Source organism: Chlorocebus sabaeus, chromosome 5 (genome assembly GCF_047675955.1).
Source record: "Chlorocebus sabaeus isolate Y175 chromosome 5, mChlSab1.0.hap1, whole genome shotgun sequence".
NCBI classification, from domain to species: Eukaryota; Metazoa; Chordata; class Mammalia; order Primates; family Cercopithecidae; genus Chlorocebus; species Chlorocebus sabaeus.
Genome location: NC_132908.1, coordinates 63,350,465 through 63,366,188, shown reverse-complemented (window position 1 = coordinate 63,366,188; position 15,724 = coordinate 63,350,465). Strand labels below are relative to the sequence as shown.

The window sequence follows — 15,724 nt, the reverse complement described above, 5'->3', positions numbered from 1 at the left end:
ATACTGAACTTCAGCCACTCTTGTGGTTACACTATTTAGTTCAGTGTTTTTATTTAATGCTCAGGATAATTTCTAGTTTGAAGGAATTTAAAGAGCACTCCCCAGGTTTCTGAACATACAAATTCAGTTATAAATTACATAATGTCTGGGAATTTGATCATCGTATTATTTTAGATAATTGGATTTTACACTTGGTAGACATGCCAGCACACTAGTATTGCAGGTGTAATTGATCATCCTACTCCCTCAGAAGAATAATATGGGAGCAATGCCACGGTGCTCTATTCTCACTGTTTAGAGTGTGTTGGTGACATATTGTGTGTGTATAACAGCATCATGTACTCATAATAGTCCTTGAACTATTGGGATCACTGCTGATATTTTAAAGTATCGGAGGTACCTTTTTATCTTGAAAAAATATAATCCTTTTGAAAAACTTTCAATTGTTTCATGAGTGATTGTTTTTTTTTTTTTTTGGAGACAAAGTCTCACTCTGTTGCCCAGACTGGAGTGCAGTGGTGCGATCCCAGCTCACTGCAACCTCTGCCTCCTGGGTTCAAGCAATTCTCCTGCCTCAGCCTCCCGAGTAGCTGGGATTACAGGCATGTGCCACCACGCCCACCTAATTTTGTATATTTAGTAGAGACAGGGTTTCCTCCATGTTAGCCAGGCTGATCTCCAACTCCCGACCTCAGGTGATCTGCCCACATTGGTCTCCCAAAGTGCTGGGATTACAGGCGTGAGCCGCCGTGCCTGGCCCATGATCTTTTAAATTTTAGTTAACTTAAAATCTGAATTTTATTTTGAGACAAGGTCTTGCTCTGTTGCCCAGGCTGGAGCGCAGTGGTGTACTCATATGGGTGAATCTCACAATATAATACTGAGCAAAAGTAGCCAGACCTGAAAGAAAACATACAACTTCATATGTATAAAATTCAAAAATAAGCAAAACTAATTTACGGTGACAAAAGTCAAGTTCATGATTACCCTTGACATGGGATAGTGACTGGGAGGACACATCCGGGGAGTTCTAAGTTGCAAGTAGGGATGTGTTTATCTTCTTCTTTTTTGAGACAAGGTCTCACTCTGTTACCCAGGCTGGAGTACAGTGGTAAGATTGTAGCTCACCGAAGCCTTGAACTCCTGGACTCTGGCAATCCTCCTGCCTTAGCCTCCCAAAGTGTTGGGATTACAGGCCATGAGCCACTGAGCCTGGCCAAGGATGTGTTTCTTTTCTTTCTTTCTTTTTCCTTTATTTTCTTTTTTTTTTTTTTGAGACAGAGTCTTGTTCTGTTGCCCAGGCTGGAGCGCAGTGGTGTGATATCGGCTCACCACAACCTCCGCCTCCTGGGTTCAAGAGATTCTCCTGCCTCAGCCTGCCAAGTAGCTGGGATTACAGGTGTCTGCCACCATGCCTAGCTAATTTTTGTATTTTTTAGTAGAGACGGGGTTTTGCCATGTTGGCCAGGCTGGTCTCGAACTCCTGACCTCAGGTGATCTGCCTGCCTCGGCCTCCCAAAGTGCTGGGATTACAAGTGTCAACTACCACGCCCAGCCATGTTTCTTGATATGTGTGTTCAGTTTGTGAACATTCCTTGAGCTTGCATCGATGGTTGGTGCACTTTTCCGTATGTATGCTATATTTAGTGGTATGCTGGCAAACCAGCTTTCAGGAAAAAATGAGAAAGAAAGGAAGAAAGAAAGAAAAATTCCCGATTTGTACCGTTTGTCATTTTCCACAGTGTCAACACTTTCACTGTGGTGAATTCCAAGTTACCAGTGATTTAGCAACTGGCTCATGAAATTCCTGCTTATTTAGCTATTGGCTCTTGTGAGCTGGTATTTCTACTAAAAAAGAAAAAAAAAATGCCTAGAGCATCTCTCTAGAAAAGGAATTCTCAATTCTTGCTATAGATGTTCAGAGATTCTCCTGATGTCTTGGGGCCTACAGGGGAGGGATTACAACAGGCAGGAGGGGAAAGTTTTGCTAGTATGACTGTCCACTGCCTCCTAAGTGGCTGGTAGGGACCGGGTTGTGACAACATTTGTCTTTTTGCTTTCCAAAGAGGGCTTCTCCTCTGCATCTTCACTGAGAACAGAGCAGCAGACTCCCTCCTGGGGCATTTTCCACATTTATGTAGAAAGAGCACCTTACGTGGACTCAGGATGGGAGGTTGAAGTTTCAGCCATGAACATACTGTGTGACCTGGTCCCATTCCTTTCTGGACTAAGTTTCCACACCTGTAGTGTGAGACAGTTAGGGTAGAGCCCCAGGGTAAGACTCACAGGCTTGGCAGATGACCTCTTGCAACCAACCTATGAGGTAGGGAGAATCTATTTGCCCGAGTTACCCCATCAGGTGCTTGTAATGGGTCAAGTACAAGGCTGGCACCTGGCTGGTCCCTGCTGGAACTTGGCAAATGCAGGTGGGCCGCCCTGCCAAGCTGCCTCTCAACACCAACCTGGGGTTGGTAGGGAAGGGAGAGAGAAGATGTGTTCTCTCCCTGGGCAGTCTGGGTAGAATCCTGCAGGGAAGACTGAGTTAGTTCTGCAACAGTCACTGTAGGATTAACACTCTGAAAAAGAAAGAAAAGAACACATGCTCACTGAGCACCCATGTGTTCACCAAACTCTCAGAGTCACATTGGAAACCAGGTCTGATGATCCAATTTTACAGGTGAAAAAACAAAGGCTCAGATGATTGAAATACGTATGCTCCAGTGGTTTTCAAACCTGGGTCTCTTAGCTCTTGCTGTTGTTACTACATTAGGCCACATTCACCTCCAATCCTCTTCCTTAGGCCCATTCCTAGGGCACACAGGTGTCACCCAGGTATGAAGGCACCCTCGAACTCCTGGGCTCAAGTCATCCTCCAACCTCAGCCTCCCGGGTAGCTGGGACTACAGGCATGTACACCATGCTCAGCTAATCTTTAAATTTTTTGTAGAAACAGGGTCTCAGTATGCTGCCCAGGCTGGTGTCAAACTCTTGAGCTCAAGTGATCCTCCTGCCTTGGCCTCCCAAAGTGCTGGGACTACAGGTGTGAGCCACCTCACCTGGCTGGGTTCCTCTCTCTTGTCTTTGAAGCATGCAGGCTGCATGCTTCTGCAGTGATGCCTGCAGAGGACGACCAGGCTTTCCCAATCACCTGGGCACAGGTCCAGATGCAGGCAGAGCTGAGCGTCAGGGTAGCTAATTTAGGGTAGCCCTTGGCAGAGAAACAGAAATGTCCTTACTCATTCCTGTTAGTAGGAAAATCCCTCCCCCAGTGTACTTGGTTTTGGGGTGCCATGGGTGACGACCCAGGGCATCATGCTTTCCTTGGCAAGACTTCTAAATACAGAAATCATTTTGCCCTTCACCAGTCCAAGGCTCAGTCTTTCGACCCCTCCCTTCCCCACATTCCCACACTCGCTCCCTGGGTGATCTCATCCGACTTCACAGCACTGAGCAGCATTCACACACTGACAGTCCTCAAATTTACATCCCCAGCTCCAGACTCTTCTCTGAACTCAACATTCATGTACCCAACTGTCTGCCCTGTATCTCTACTCCAATGCCTGCAAAGCATCTCAGACACAACATGTCAAAACTCTGCATCTTGACTTAAAGTCCCCCACCAAACCTGCTTATAATATTCCCCATCTCAGCAAATGGCAGCTCAGTCCTTCACATTTCAAGCCCCAGACACTGTCCTTTTTGACCCCTTCCTTCTCATTCACCCCAAATCCAGTTTCACCTTCAAATCTGATCCCATATTGACACTTCCACTGTGAACCTACTGGTCCAAGGTACCATTGTCATCACCTAGACCACTGCCCTTTTTTTTTTTTTTTTTTTTTTTTTTTTTTTTTTGAGACAGAGTCTCACTCTAAGAGTCTCACTCTATCACCCAGGCTGGAGATCAGTGGCACTATCTTGGCTCACTGCAGCCTCTGCCTCCCAGGTTCAAGCGATTCTCACGCCTCAGTCTCCCGAGTAGCTGGGATTACAGGTGCGCACCACCACACCTGGCTAATTTTTGTATTTTTAGTAGAGACAGGGTTTCACCATGTTGGCCAGGCTGGTCTTGAACTTCTGACCTCAGGTGATCCATCCTCCTCGGCCGCCCAAAATACTGGGATTACAGGCATGAGCCACCTGGCCTGGACCACTGTCTTAACCTCCTAACTGGTCTACTTGCTTCCAGCTGGGTCCTCCTCTACCCTCTTCTACCACAACCAGGATGATCAGGTTCCTTCTCAGCTCAAACCCCTCCAATGACTACTTGATTAGATGCCAAAGTCCTCCCATGGCTTCCAAGACCCTACATCATCTGGTCCCTACTGCTTCTCGTACCTTTCCTCTCCTCCTCTTCAGACACCCTGGCCTTCGTGCTGTTGATGAATCAAGCCAAACCTGCTCCTGATTCAGAATCCTCTGCCTGGACCCTCTTCCTCTGGACACCTGTATGGCTCCCTCTCCTCCTTCTAGCAACTTCTGTTCCAGTGTTACCTTCTTGTCGAGCCTATGTCCTGAACCATCACCTCACTCTGCTTTTTTTTGGCTTCATAACTCCTTCCCCAATTTGACATATTAGATATTCATTTGTCTGTTTGTGTCTGTCTCTTCTGGCTATGTCAGCACTATGAGAGCTGGGACTTTGCTTTGTTCAAGGCTGCAACCCTGGCACCCAGAAAGGTTTCAGCATGTAGCATATGCTTAATTAATATTTGTTGAATAAGTGAATAAATGAATGGAAGAGGATGCCTGATATCAGGGATGACTGTCCACAGTTTACAACAGGAACCATGATGGAGTGGCATTGCAGATAACCAAGTCTCAGGCTTCCTTCTGGCTTGTGGAACCCATGGCCAGCTTGAACTGGAGGACAGCAATGCTCCCGCCACAGTGCCAGGCATTTGGCACATATTAGCTCAAGCCCCTACCTTCCGCTCATGACAGGTAATCCTCATGGTAACTCTCACAGCAGCAGGATACTCCCATTTTACACCTGGGGGAACTGAGGCTCAGGGAGGTCAGGTAGTACACAAATGACATGAGCAAGATTCAAACTCAGGTCTGTGTGCTCCAAAACACAGCTCCAGTTACCCTCTTCTGGGCTGTTGGTGAGAAAGACACAGATCAAGTCAGTGTCCTCAAGCCCCAGTTCCCAGAAGGACCTGCCAACAACTGCAAATTTCACAGATGGCTTAGGTCTTTGCCACCCACTCTCTCTGCCTTCCTCTCCTCCATCCTCCCTGCACTGTAACCAGCAGGGACCACCGAGGGGACCTGCCTCCAGCCACCTGTGATGGGCTGGCTCCACCCGCAACCTCAAAGCCCCTCTAAAAGCCATGGGGGCTGATGTTCCTCTGGCCTGCAGCCCTGACTTGCCCTTTGTCCTGGAGGGAGATCAGGAAGGAGGGGCTTGAGACATCTCTACCTGGAAAGGAAAGGATCAGATTGGGGAAAATCTAAGTTCAGAGAACAAAGGGAGCTCTGGGGAAGAGCTCAGGAAGCCCTTCCTCGGGGCATGGTGGACACAGGGGAAGAGCCACCCAGCTGCTGGCAGGCAGGGCTGCCACCAGGGACAGTGAGCTCACCACTGGGGCCGGGGCGGGGGGGAGGCGGGGCAGTGAAATGCAAGCACTTTGCCAGCCTAGAGTGCTCTGCAACAGTTGGGGCTATTGTTATTAAGACTGCATTTAGTACTCTAGCCAGGGTGAATGCCCTCTTGCCAGATACCTGAATATGATATGATTGTACACTGAAAATTAAGATGAGTGGGCTGGGTGTGGTGGCTCATGCCTATAATCCCAGTACTTTGGGAGGCCGAGGCAGGCGGATCACTTGAGGCCAGGAGTTTTAAGACCAGTCTGGTCAACATGGTGAAACCCCGTCTCTACTAAAAATACAAAAAATTAGCCAGGCGTGGTGATGGACACCTGTAATCCTAGCTACTCGGGAGGCTGAGGCAGGAGAATCACTTGAACTGGGGAGGCAGAGGTTGCAGTGAGCTGAGATTGTGCCACTGCACTCTAGCCTGGGTGACAGAGCAAGAGTTTGTATTAAAACAAAAAACATAAACAAAAACAAACAAAAAAAAGAAAATTAAGATGAGCTATCAATAAAATTAAGATGAGCTATCAAATGCTGAGTACTCACTAGGGTCAGACTCTGCGCTGGACCAGAGAACTGTGAGGAGGGGAAGCCAGGATGTTCAGGGGCCGTGAAGTCCTGAGGCAGAGTGGATTCCCCACCCCTGTTGTAGCGATGAAGGAATAGATTTGGCTCCACCTTTGTCCTTTTTCCAGCTGTGGTTTGGCTAAAATTGAGCCCCAGACAAAGTCACTTGGGGTGTAGCCCTAACCCCACCATTTTCTAGCTGTGCCATCTAGACTAATTTCTTCATCTCCTTGAGTCTCAGCTTCCTCATGTGCAGAATGGGCACACTGACCCCTCCCTTGCAGGACTTCTTCAAGGAAGCAAGGAGGCCACACAAAGAAATGATCATAAGGCCTCATAATTCCTTCACCTGTGATACCTTATTTGATCCTCACAGCAACCCTCAGAGACAGAGCACTGGCTGAAGTCACTCCCTCTATCCCCTTGCCCACTCCAAAGTCACACTTCAGCAAAGGATGGACAATGGTTTCATTTCACAGGCTAGAGATCATTGGGCAGTGTCTGCATGTGTTCCGGGCTCAGTGGGAAAAACTGCTACAATTGATTAGTGATGTCTGCTCTGGGCACGGAAGTGGTGAATTTTGCAGTGTGTGCCATCGTTTGCCCTCCTTGCCCTCAAGTCCTTTCTTCTACTGGTAGCTAGGTCTCTGCAGAGATAACTGTCACAATAAGCAGAGCAAAAAACAGCAACATCTGGTCTGAACTCCAAATTCATCTCTAGAGTCCCTATCTCTCTCTATTTCCCCCTGTCTCTCAATACAGACTTCTGTAGGGAGAAAGTGGCTAAAAGGACGAGACTTTCAAATTTCTTGAGCATCTTCTCAGTGCCAGGCACCAAGCTAGACTCTCTATGTAGCATGTCAATTTTGAGCACGAAACCAAAAGGGTGCTATTGTTATTTCTATTTTATAGATGAGCGAATTGAGGTTTTTAGAAATTAGGCTGCTTGCTCCCACTGATAAGAAGCAGGGCCAGGTTTTGCACTGGAACCCACACACTGTGTATCCCACCATCTCTAAGGGAGACCCAAGCCCACCCAGAGGCCCTGCCTGGCTGCAATTCCTGCCAGCCTGCAGGCAGCCACCATGAGCCCAGCAGAGACAAGCCCCACTTGACTTCTCTGTGGATGATCAGATGCTACCTTCCACCCTTCTTCTTCCTGCTTTGCTACAGACTCAGTCTCTTCTGGGGCTCCCAAACCCCTCCTTCCTCAGATCTGTTCCCAAAGACCAGAGGGAGGCGGGCTGCCCCATCTCTCAGGGAGCTCCACGGAACTGCCATCAGCCAGTGGCAGAAAGAGGTTGTGAAGCATCTGTTCTTGGAGCCTGCATCCTGGGGGAGTCCTGGGCCACCTTTCCCAGCTGGGGCCTGATGGAGAAGGCTCCTCCACCTCCAGCCTTCCTGAAGAGCCAGGCTTGTTCTCCTACTCACTCAGTGCTTGAGGCAGGTCCTCTGAAGGCTGGAAATGGCTCACAGGCCTGGCATTTGCAGGCAGAGAAACTGACCTCCCTCTTGCAGCCACTTGGCCAAAACCCTCTGGGCTGCCCTGGATCAGGGTTTGCCTGCCTCCCCCTTTCTTGTTTTTGCCTCCTCCCTCTGCCTTGGTCTTCTCATCTGCCAAATTGAAAGGAGGGGATTAATAAGAGCTGCTGGCACTATCTCTGTGAGGGGCAGGGATGAACTGAAATGCCTGAAAGTAAGATGGTGTTGAGGGGTGGGGAAGTTGGCGTGTGAGCAGTACCTAGGAGGGGTCACCCCAGTCTGGCCGATTAATACCCGCCCAACTCCTGAGGGGCTGATGGACAATCCTGCTCCCCCAGGGCCTGCAGCCATGGAAGCTGGCAGGCCCGGGTTACAGGTGGGCTGGCGCCACTCGCCTTGCCACGCTGCACTCTGAGGGCATAGCTGTTCACTCTCTGCAGACTCATGTGCACTGACTCCTGGGGGCAGGGTCTTGCTTGAGAAACGTCTGGGCTTGTTTTACCTTCTGCAGACTTTTCTGGCTACTCTTCTAAGCTGGCAGGGAGGAGGGGTGGAGAAGCCCAAATGGGAACAGGCTGGGGCTCCTGCTCTAACTTTTCCATTTTGTGAGGGCTTCAGTATCTTCACATGAACCTGGCAAGCTCATTTTTGGGGCTAAGGAAGTTAAAGCAATTCTCTATGTTTCTAAATGCACAACAGCTCCAGATCTGGAATGAAGAGTTAAAAACAGGGGTGTGTGTCCATGTGAGTCCCCTCCTGGGATTTCTGGGTTTCCTTCCTGAGTGTTCCTATGTCTGTTTTGGGGGATCTGGAGTGCTCGGGGTTCAGCATCCCTCCCATAACCCGTGTGAGGGCCTCTGGTCTGCGAGCCATGGAGGCTGCTCACAAAGCGTCTGCTTCATCTCGACTCATTTGCTTGTTCAGTTGCTCAATAAACACTGAGCACCTCCTATGTGCCAGGCACTGAGCACGCTGCTGCGGGTGAACCGGGAATCCAGCAGGCATGGTCCCTGCTTCCTGGACGTTCACCATCCACTGGCGGCACGAACAAGTGAACAAGCAGAAGAGACTTAATGAATGAGCAATTTCTAGATTGGATCTGAAGAGGGGGCTGAGATGGGGGCCAGGTCAGAATGATGATCTGTTGAGCCAATTCAGAACCCCAAGGGTGTCCTTGGGCAGCTGGCAGTGATGGATGTATGATAGGAGGGGAAGTGAGATTCATTTCCAGATTTCTGACTTGAGCGCCCCAAACCAATACAGCAAAATCAAGCAAAGCTGGCCTAGAGGGGAAGACAAAGAGTTCAGTTTGGGTCAGGTTGAATCTCAGGTTAGGGGTGGGGGCTGCCCAAGGCAGACAGACAGCAGGAGGAAGAAGGAATCGAAAGCCCAGGAAGAAACTAGGGTGGGAGAGACTGTCGGAAGCTACTGGCCTAGAGGCTGCAGCTGAAAGCAGAGTGAGGATGAGAAGATCTGGGGCATGCACAGCAAGAAGGGCTGGGGGCCCAGTATCCCAGGGCAGGTGCAGGGAGAATCCCCACTCCTCCACTACCACCAAAGGAGACCACCAAAGGAAGGTCAGATGGTCTGAGCAGCTGGCTGGAGGCCACGGGGAGGACTCTGAGTCAGGCAACCCAAAGCAGGAGAAATCATCACAAACAGAAGCACGCAACAGGGCCTGGGCTCTGTGGCTCATGCCTGTAATCCCAGCGTTTTGGGAGGCCAAGGCAGGCAGATTATCTGAGGTCAGGAGTTCGAGATGAACCTGGTCAAATGGTGAAACCCTATCTCTATTAAAAACACAAAAAATTAGCCAGGTGTGGTGGTGGGTGCCTGTACTCGGGAGGCTGAGTCAGGAGAATCGCTTGAACTTTGGAGGCAGAGCCTGCAGTGAGCCGAGATCATGACACTGCACTCCAGCCTGGGTGGCAGAGTGAAACTCCGTCTCAAAGAAAAAATAAAAAAATAAAATAAAAAAATAAGTACCCAACAGGGTCAGACGCAGCTGAGAAATGGAAACCATGAAATGGCTTTAACTACACGGAAGTTGATGGGATGTTGGGATGTGGGTGTACAAGCCAGACTGGAGCCAGACTGAAGCCAACTGTGGGTGCTGGAAAGGGACAGCGGGTGCTTCTTGGACAAGTTCAGACTGGACAATGTGAGAAGAATTTGGCAGAGACGATGACAGAGCCTCCATGGAGCCTCGCAGCAGCCCTGAGCTCCTGGAATCCACTGGGCTTGGTGGACTCCGTTGTCTCAGAGATGTGTCTGGGTCAAAGTCAAGGAAGGATCTGGTGGCAGAGTCAGGGTCTTCAGCTTCTCCCTGACCAATGGCCTCTAGCTCCTCCTCCTCCTAATTAAGGTGTTTAATTATGTGTTTATTCACTCAACAAACATTTATTGAGTGTTACTGCATGGTAGGTATTGGGTCTTTGGGGAAGGGGGAAATTCAGAGATGTGCAGGAGCCACTTCTAAATGGCCTAGAATGTCGGTGACCACACCCTGAAGTCCTCAGGAGGTGGATACGCAGAGGGCTGCCCTGCCAGAATGGCCTCTGTTAGTGAGATGGACCCAGCTTCCAATGGCCTGGGGTTCACCTCAAAAGGTTCTGGAAAGCCTCCGCACCCAGCATCCCCAGCCTTGACTTTTCCCAGGCTTCTCCATGCCAGGCTGCTCCTGCCTGGTCAGAAGATAGGAGCAAGAATGTGACCATCCCAGTGCTCTACATGGCAGGTGTCCCTGGGCTCTGGGGTGCCATGAATAGCAACCTCCTCTCCTGGACTGGGACGTGGGCGTTCCTTTCCCGATCATGCCACAGCAACAGTGACAACAGTAACAACAATGTATTGAGCCTGTACTATCCATCAGAAATAATCTTATCAGCTCTTATTGGAAATAACCTGTACCCTCCTTGGGTACCCACAGCAGCCAGGTCGAGCTCCGTCACCCTCTGGACACCACTCTTTGAACAATGAACCCCGCAGCCAGCTCATCCCCCTGGCATGCCTGGTGATGATCTCACCCAGGTGGGACATGTCAGCGTCCCCTACCTCCCACTGCAGCTGTCCTTTGATATGCAAATGGTTTAACAATCACGGCTTCGACTTTTTGGAAGACAGGCCCCCCACCCCATGATCCATGTAATCAATGGCACAGATTGGAACAGACATTGGCGAGTGGGGGAGGCATTACCCAGAGGGAGCACGGGAGAGGGGAGAGGGTCCCCCTCTGAGGCTGGGGTCCCTGATTTCACAGACTCACAGTCCTGACTTATCAAGGAGAAGGGACGGCATGATCATGCATGTCTCCCCAAATTATAGCAAGTGGTGGTGGTTTGGGAGGGCTCAGGGAACATCATGGAAGAAAGCAGGTGGCTGCTATGGGAGAAATGAAAGGGACCCTGGGGCAAGGGTGGTGGCATGAGTCGAGCAGGTGGAGACTAGGGGAGAAGTCAAGGGGGCTGCAGTCTTGGACATCAGGGGTACCTCTGGCTGAGCCCATCACTTGGACTCAGGGGCCTCAGGGAGCCACGAGAAGACTGTCGAGGGGCAAGATCGTCTACCGGCTTCTGTGAATGAGGAACTTCATGGGGGGGATGCTCGGGATGGGTTTCCTTAGGAGAGTAAACCCCAAGAAGTATGTTCTGGGGAACATCAATCCCATGAAACATTCCTTGTGGTTAATGTTTGACAGGAGCAGCAGGTTTTCTCTTACCTATGGGAGCCTCAGAACACACATCACCATATTATTAGTATTTTTTTTGAGACGGAGTTTTGCTCTGTCGCCCAGGCTGGAGTGCAATGGTGTGATCTCAGCTCACTGCAACCTCCGCCTCCCAGGTTCACACTTCACGCCATTCTCCTGCCTCAGCTTCCTGAGTAGCTGGGATTACAGGCACCCACCACCATGCCCAGCTAATGTTTGTATTTTTAGTAGAGACGGGGTTTCACCATGTTGGTGAGGCTGGTCTCAAACTCCTGACCTCAGGTGATCCATCCGCCTCGGCCTCCCAAAGGGCTGGGATTACAGGCATGAGCCACCACGCCGGCCACACATCACCATATTAAAAGCTCAGGAAAGTCCTGCAGGAGCAAAACTTTCTTAACGTGACTCCCCCAGCATTTTTCCCACTTACTTGACCATGGAGTCTTTTATTTGTGTGTGGGTGTGTGTCATCCCATTAACATCCCTCAGAGGAGCTCCGAGCCACACTTTGGGAAGGGCTGATACAGGAGAATGGGCCAAAGTGTGATTTTCAGTTTTCAGAGAGCATCTCGCAGACATCAGGGGTCTTCCGTGTTGCCCTCTCCCCACCCAGCATGCCACATTAGCCTCTGGTTGGACCCCCGCAGTTCTTTGGCCAAGCATCTCAAGCCAGTCTCGGCAGCTCAACTCCAAGCTCGGCCCTGGCCTGGCCCCAAGCGGCAGAAGGATGTGGGGAGGAAACTTACAGGGGCAGGGACGTTTGAAGGACATGTAATCCTTGGAGCAGAACAGCGGAGCCAGCCTGCCCACGGGCACGGCTCTGACTTCTCGCAGGGAAGGCCCCTCCACTCACCTGCAGAGACACAAACAGGCAGGTGTTGGGGTGCCCATGCCACACCCATAGCCCCTGCAGGCTGGGCACTCACATCTCCTGAGCTGTCAACCTCTGCAGAAGAGGATGGTGACTTTGAGAGCACGTGCCCAGTCTGGGCAAGGGCCTGGGGGACCTCTGGGCTGTAGCATGGGGAGAGGAACACAGGGGTAGGGCAAGTGTGTGTTGGGGTCCCAGTAGTGGGGAGTGGTGGGGAGGAGATATCTCTCTTGGGTGGACCCTTGAGTGGGAATTAGGATCCCAGAGTTCTTCTGTCTCATGATGAAAATGTGAGACCCCACTGCCTCGAACAACTTCAACAGACCACGGCATCATGAGCCACTTGGAACTATCAAGGCTGGGAACACTGAGACCTGGAGAGGGTGAGGGGCTAGTTTAAGCTCTCACAGCTGGCTTTGGAAGGGTGTTCATTGACACCTAGCCCAAACCATATTATTATTATTGCCCCAACATAATAGGATGCTCTTTTCATCCTCATTTTACAAACAAGGAAGTTGAGACTCAGAGTGGTTATGCAGCTTGCCCAAGGCCACATAGCTTCTAACTAGGCTGAGACTTGAGTCCAGATCAGTTTGACTCCAGAGCCCACACTGTCAGCAGCACAATTCTTTAGAAGGCACCTGTATATTAAATTACCGATTCAGAAACAAAGGCCTACAGAATGAAAATGCTTCTTTCCCTCCCTCCCGGCTCCCCAGTATGAACTCGATGAACATGTGGATGTCTAGAGCAGGGAGGGAATGCCAGGTCACTTTGACTCCAATCTGCAATGGAGGAAACATTTTGAAAAGGTAACTCATGGCTGGGTGCAATGGCTCACACCTATAATCCCAGCATTTTGGGAGGCTGTGGTGGGAGGAATGCTTGAGTCCAGGAGGTTAAGGCTGCAGTGGGCCATGTTCACACCACTGCACTCCAGCTTGGGTGACAGAGTGAGACCCTCTCTTAAAAAAAAGGAGCCAGGCATGGTGGCTCACGCCTATAATCCCAGCAATTTGGGAGGCCGAGGTGGGCAGATCACGAGGTCAGGAGATGGAGAGCATCCTGGCTAACATAGTGAAACCCCATCTCTACTTAAAAAAAAAAATACAAAACATTAGCCAGGCATGGTGGCGGGCATCTGTAGTCCCAGCTACCCAGCTACTTGGGAAACTGAGGCAGGAGAATGGCGTGAACCCAGGAGGCAGAGCTTGCAGTGAGCCAAGATCGCGCCACTGCACTCCAGCCTGGGCGATGGAGCAAGACTCCATCTCAAAAAAAAAGGGAACCCATTCTCCCATGTTGCTGAAGATCTATAGGAACAGGAGAGAGATAAGGTTCTTATTTCCTGGGAGTGTGGTCACTTGCCTTGCAGAAGCCAAACTGCACCTGTGGGGATTGGTGAGCAGAGGCCATGAGTGCCAAGCCCTGTGGGCTTTTGCAGGGCAAAGCTGGCAGCCCCAAAGCCAATGGGAAAAGAGTTTGGCCCTGCAGGGGTCATGAGGGGGTACATATCCCTCATCCCTAAAACAAATTGAGGCTTGCCGTCCCTGCTTGGGAGGGGCTAAGAAGAATGTGAGGACACCAAGGCTCAGAGAGGCAAAACACTGCCAAGATGTGGCAGAGTTGGTATTAGCACTAAAGGATTAGACTTTTGAGCAGAGACTCTCCATAGGCAGTTCTCTGATTCATGTTAAATAGAAAAACCAGTTATTTTGGTTGGGTATGGTGGCTCACGCTTGTAATCCCAGCACTTTGGGAGGCCGAGGTGGGTGGATCATGATGTCAGGAGATTGAGACTATCCTGGCTAACACAGTGAAACCCCGTCTCTACTAAAAATACAAAAAATTAGCTGGGCATGGTGGCGGCGCCTGTAGTCCCAGTTACTCGGGAGGCTGAGGCAGGAGAATCGCTTGAACCCAGGCGAGGTTGCAGTGAGCTGAGATGGGGCCACTGCACTCCAGCCTGGGTGACAGACTGAGACTCCATCTCAAACAAAACAAAACAAAAAAACAAAAACAAAAACAAAAACAAAAAACAGTTATTTCACTTTGGCTGTATTTCCCTATGAGGAAGCCTTCTGGGCACTGGGGCCTCCAGCTGTGGCTCACATTCACCAAACACCTGTATGTGCCTAATGTCACCAATGGTATTGCAACAGACCTTTGAGGTGGGGGACATCATTTCCATTGTGCAGATGAGAGAACAGGCTTAGGGAAATAACCCATCCAAGGTCACAGAGAAGAGATGGAGGAAGAGCTGTGTGCGGAGGGACTGTCACCCCCAGTACCTTTCAGTTACTGCCAGGGACACATCCCTACAGACCGGCTGTCCTGGTGCTGCTTGCTAGACACATTGGGCTGATCATCCTTCTGGGCTGTTCCTCTCCCTGGCATGCCATTCCTTCCACTTGGCAAACTCCTATGTAGCTGTCAACACCCAGATCAAGACACCTCTTCAGTGAGGTCCTCCTTCACTGCTGGAGACAGAATGATCACTCTGGCTGTGTTTCTGTCACACCTGGATGCCCTTCCAGGACAACTCTGGATCTAAATTATTCTAGACCAGTAGCTCCTTGAGGGCGTGGAGGGTAAGTGTGGCCTCTGCAAACTAGCTCAGGGCTGGGAACTGAGGGGAAGTTGAAAAGTGCATGTAAACACTAGAGCAAGCCAACCTCAGCCTGATGCAAATGCACGACTGAGGGGTGGAGGCTGCCTTTCAAAGGTGCTTGGCTTGCTGAAGAGGAGGATCTCTACGCAAAGAACTGAAATGCTTCCCAGGCATCTTGTCACCCTTGGTGACCATGATGCTGACAGTAACCTGGACTGTCACTCCCCGCCTCCTGCAATGCCATCAGCACTTTAAACACAGGCTCCTGCTGCAACCTCCTAGCACCCCGGGCTTGCATCCATTGATTCATTTCCCAAGCACCTACATGGTGTCCCACAAAACCCTTGGAAAACACATGGAGGGGCTTTTGGGGTCCTAAAATAGGAGCTGGATTTTCAACCTAGCTGCCTGTTTCCTTCTCCCTTCCCCCACTCCAGGATTTCTGCCTGAGGACCCAGAAGAAAACCACTCCCTGGTGGCATCAGACCCTCTGCTAGGGTAGAGTTTTGTCGGGTCATCAAGACAAAGGAGCTGGGTGTGGGGGGTCCAGGTGAGCAAGTGCCCATCCTGGTGTCCCGCATGCATGTGACTGGAGTTGCTGTGAGGAGACAGCCATGAGGGGCACAGATGGGCTGGGACTGTGGTTCCTTTGCCAGGGTCAGGGTCAGGGTTGGGGGCAGGCCCACCCCAGCTGCTGGGCCAAGCATGGTCACCTCTCCCCCTGCCTGCCTCTCTTTGAGCCCAGCATGCGAGGCTCGCTCCTGCCGGTGACTCATCTCCGACTGGATTGTCTGGCTGGGAACTCGAGGGCGGGCGGGTGGCACTCCAGGCTTTGAAGTGGCTGAATGGTGTGTGGCAAGTCCACGTCATTCCCACTCCCCTT

The 15,724-nt window shown here is 50.7% G+C and overlaps 1 protein-coding gene across 2 annotated transcripts in view; it reads right to left on the bottom strand.

The window, feature by feature from the left end:
- Window positions 1-15,724, bottom strand: part of BEAN1 (brain expressed associated with NEDD4 1) — a 61,097-nt gene that overhangs the window by 37,962 nt on the left and 7,411 nt on the right. Inside the window, exon 2 of one of the 2 annotated variants that reach the window (XM_007993561.3) lies at window positions 12,106-12,212. The exons of the other annotated variant lie outside the window; for it this stretch is intronic. Coding sequence (XP_007991752.1) covers window positions 12,106-12,130 — 25 coding nt within the window. The 5' untranslated portion in view covers window positions 12,131-12,212. The remainder of the gene's footprint in view (window positions 1-12,105; window positions 12,213-15,724) is intronic. 2 annotated transcript variants of the gene reach the window in all.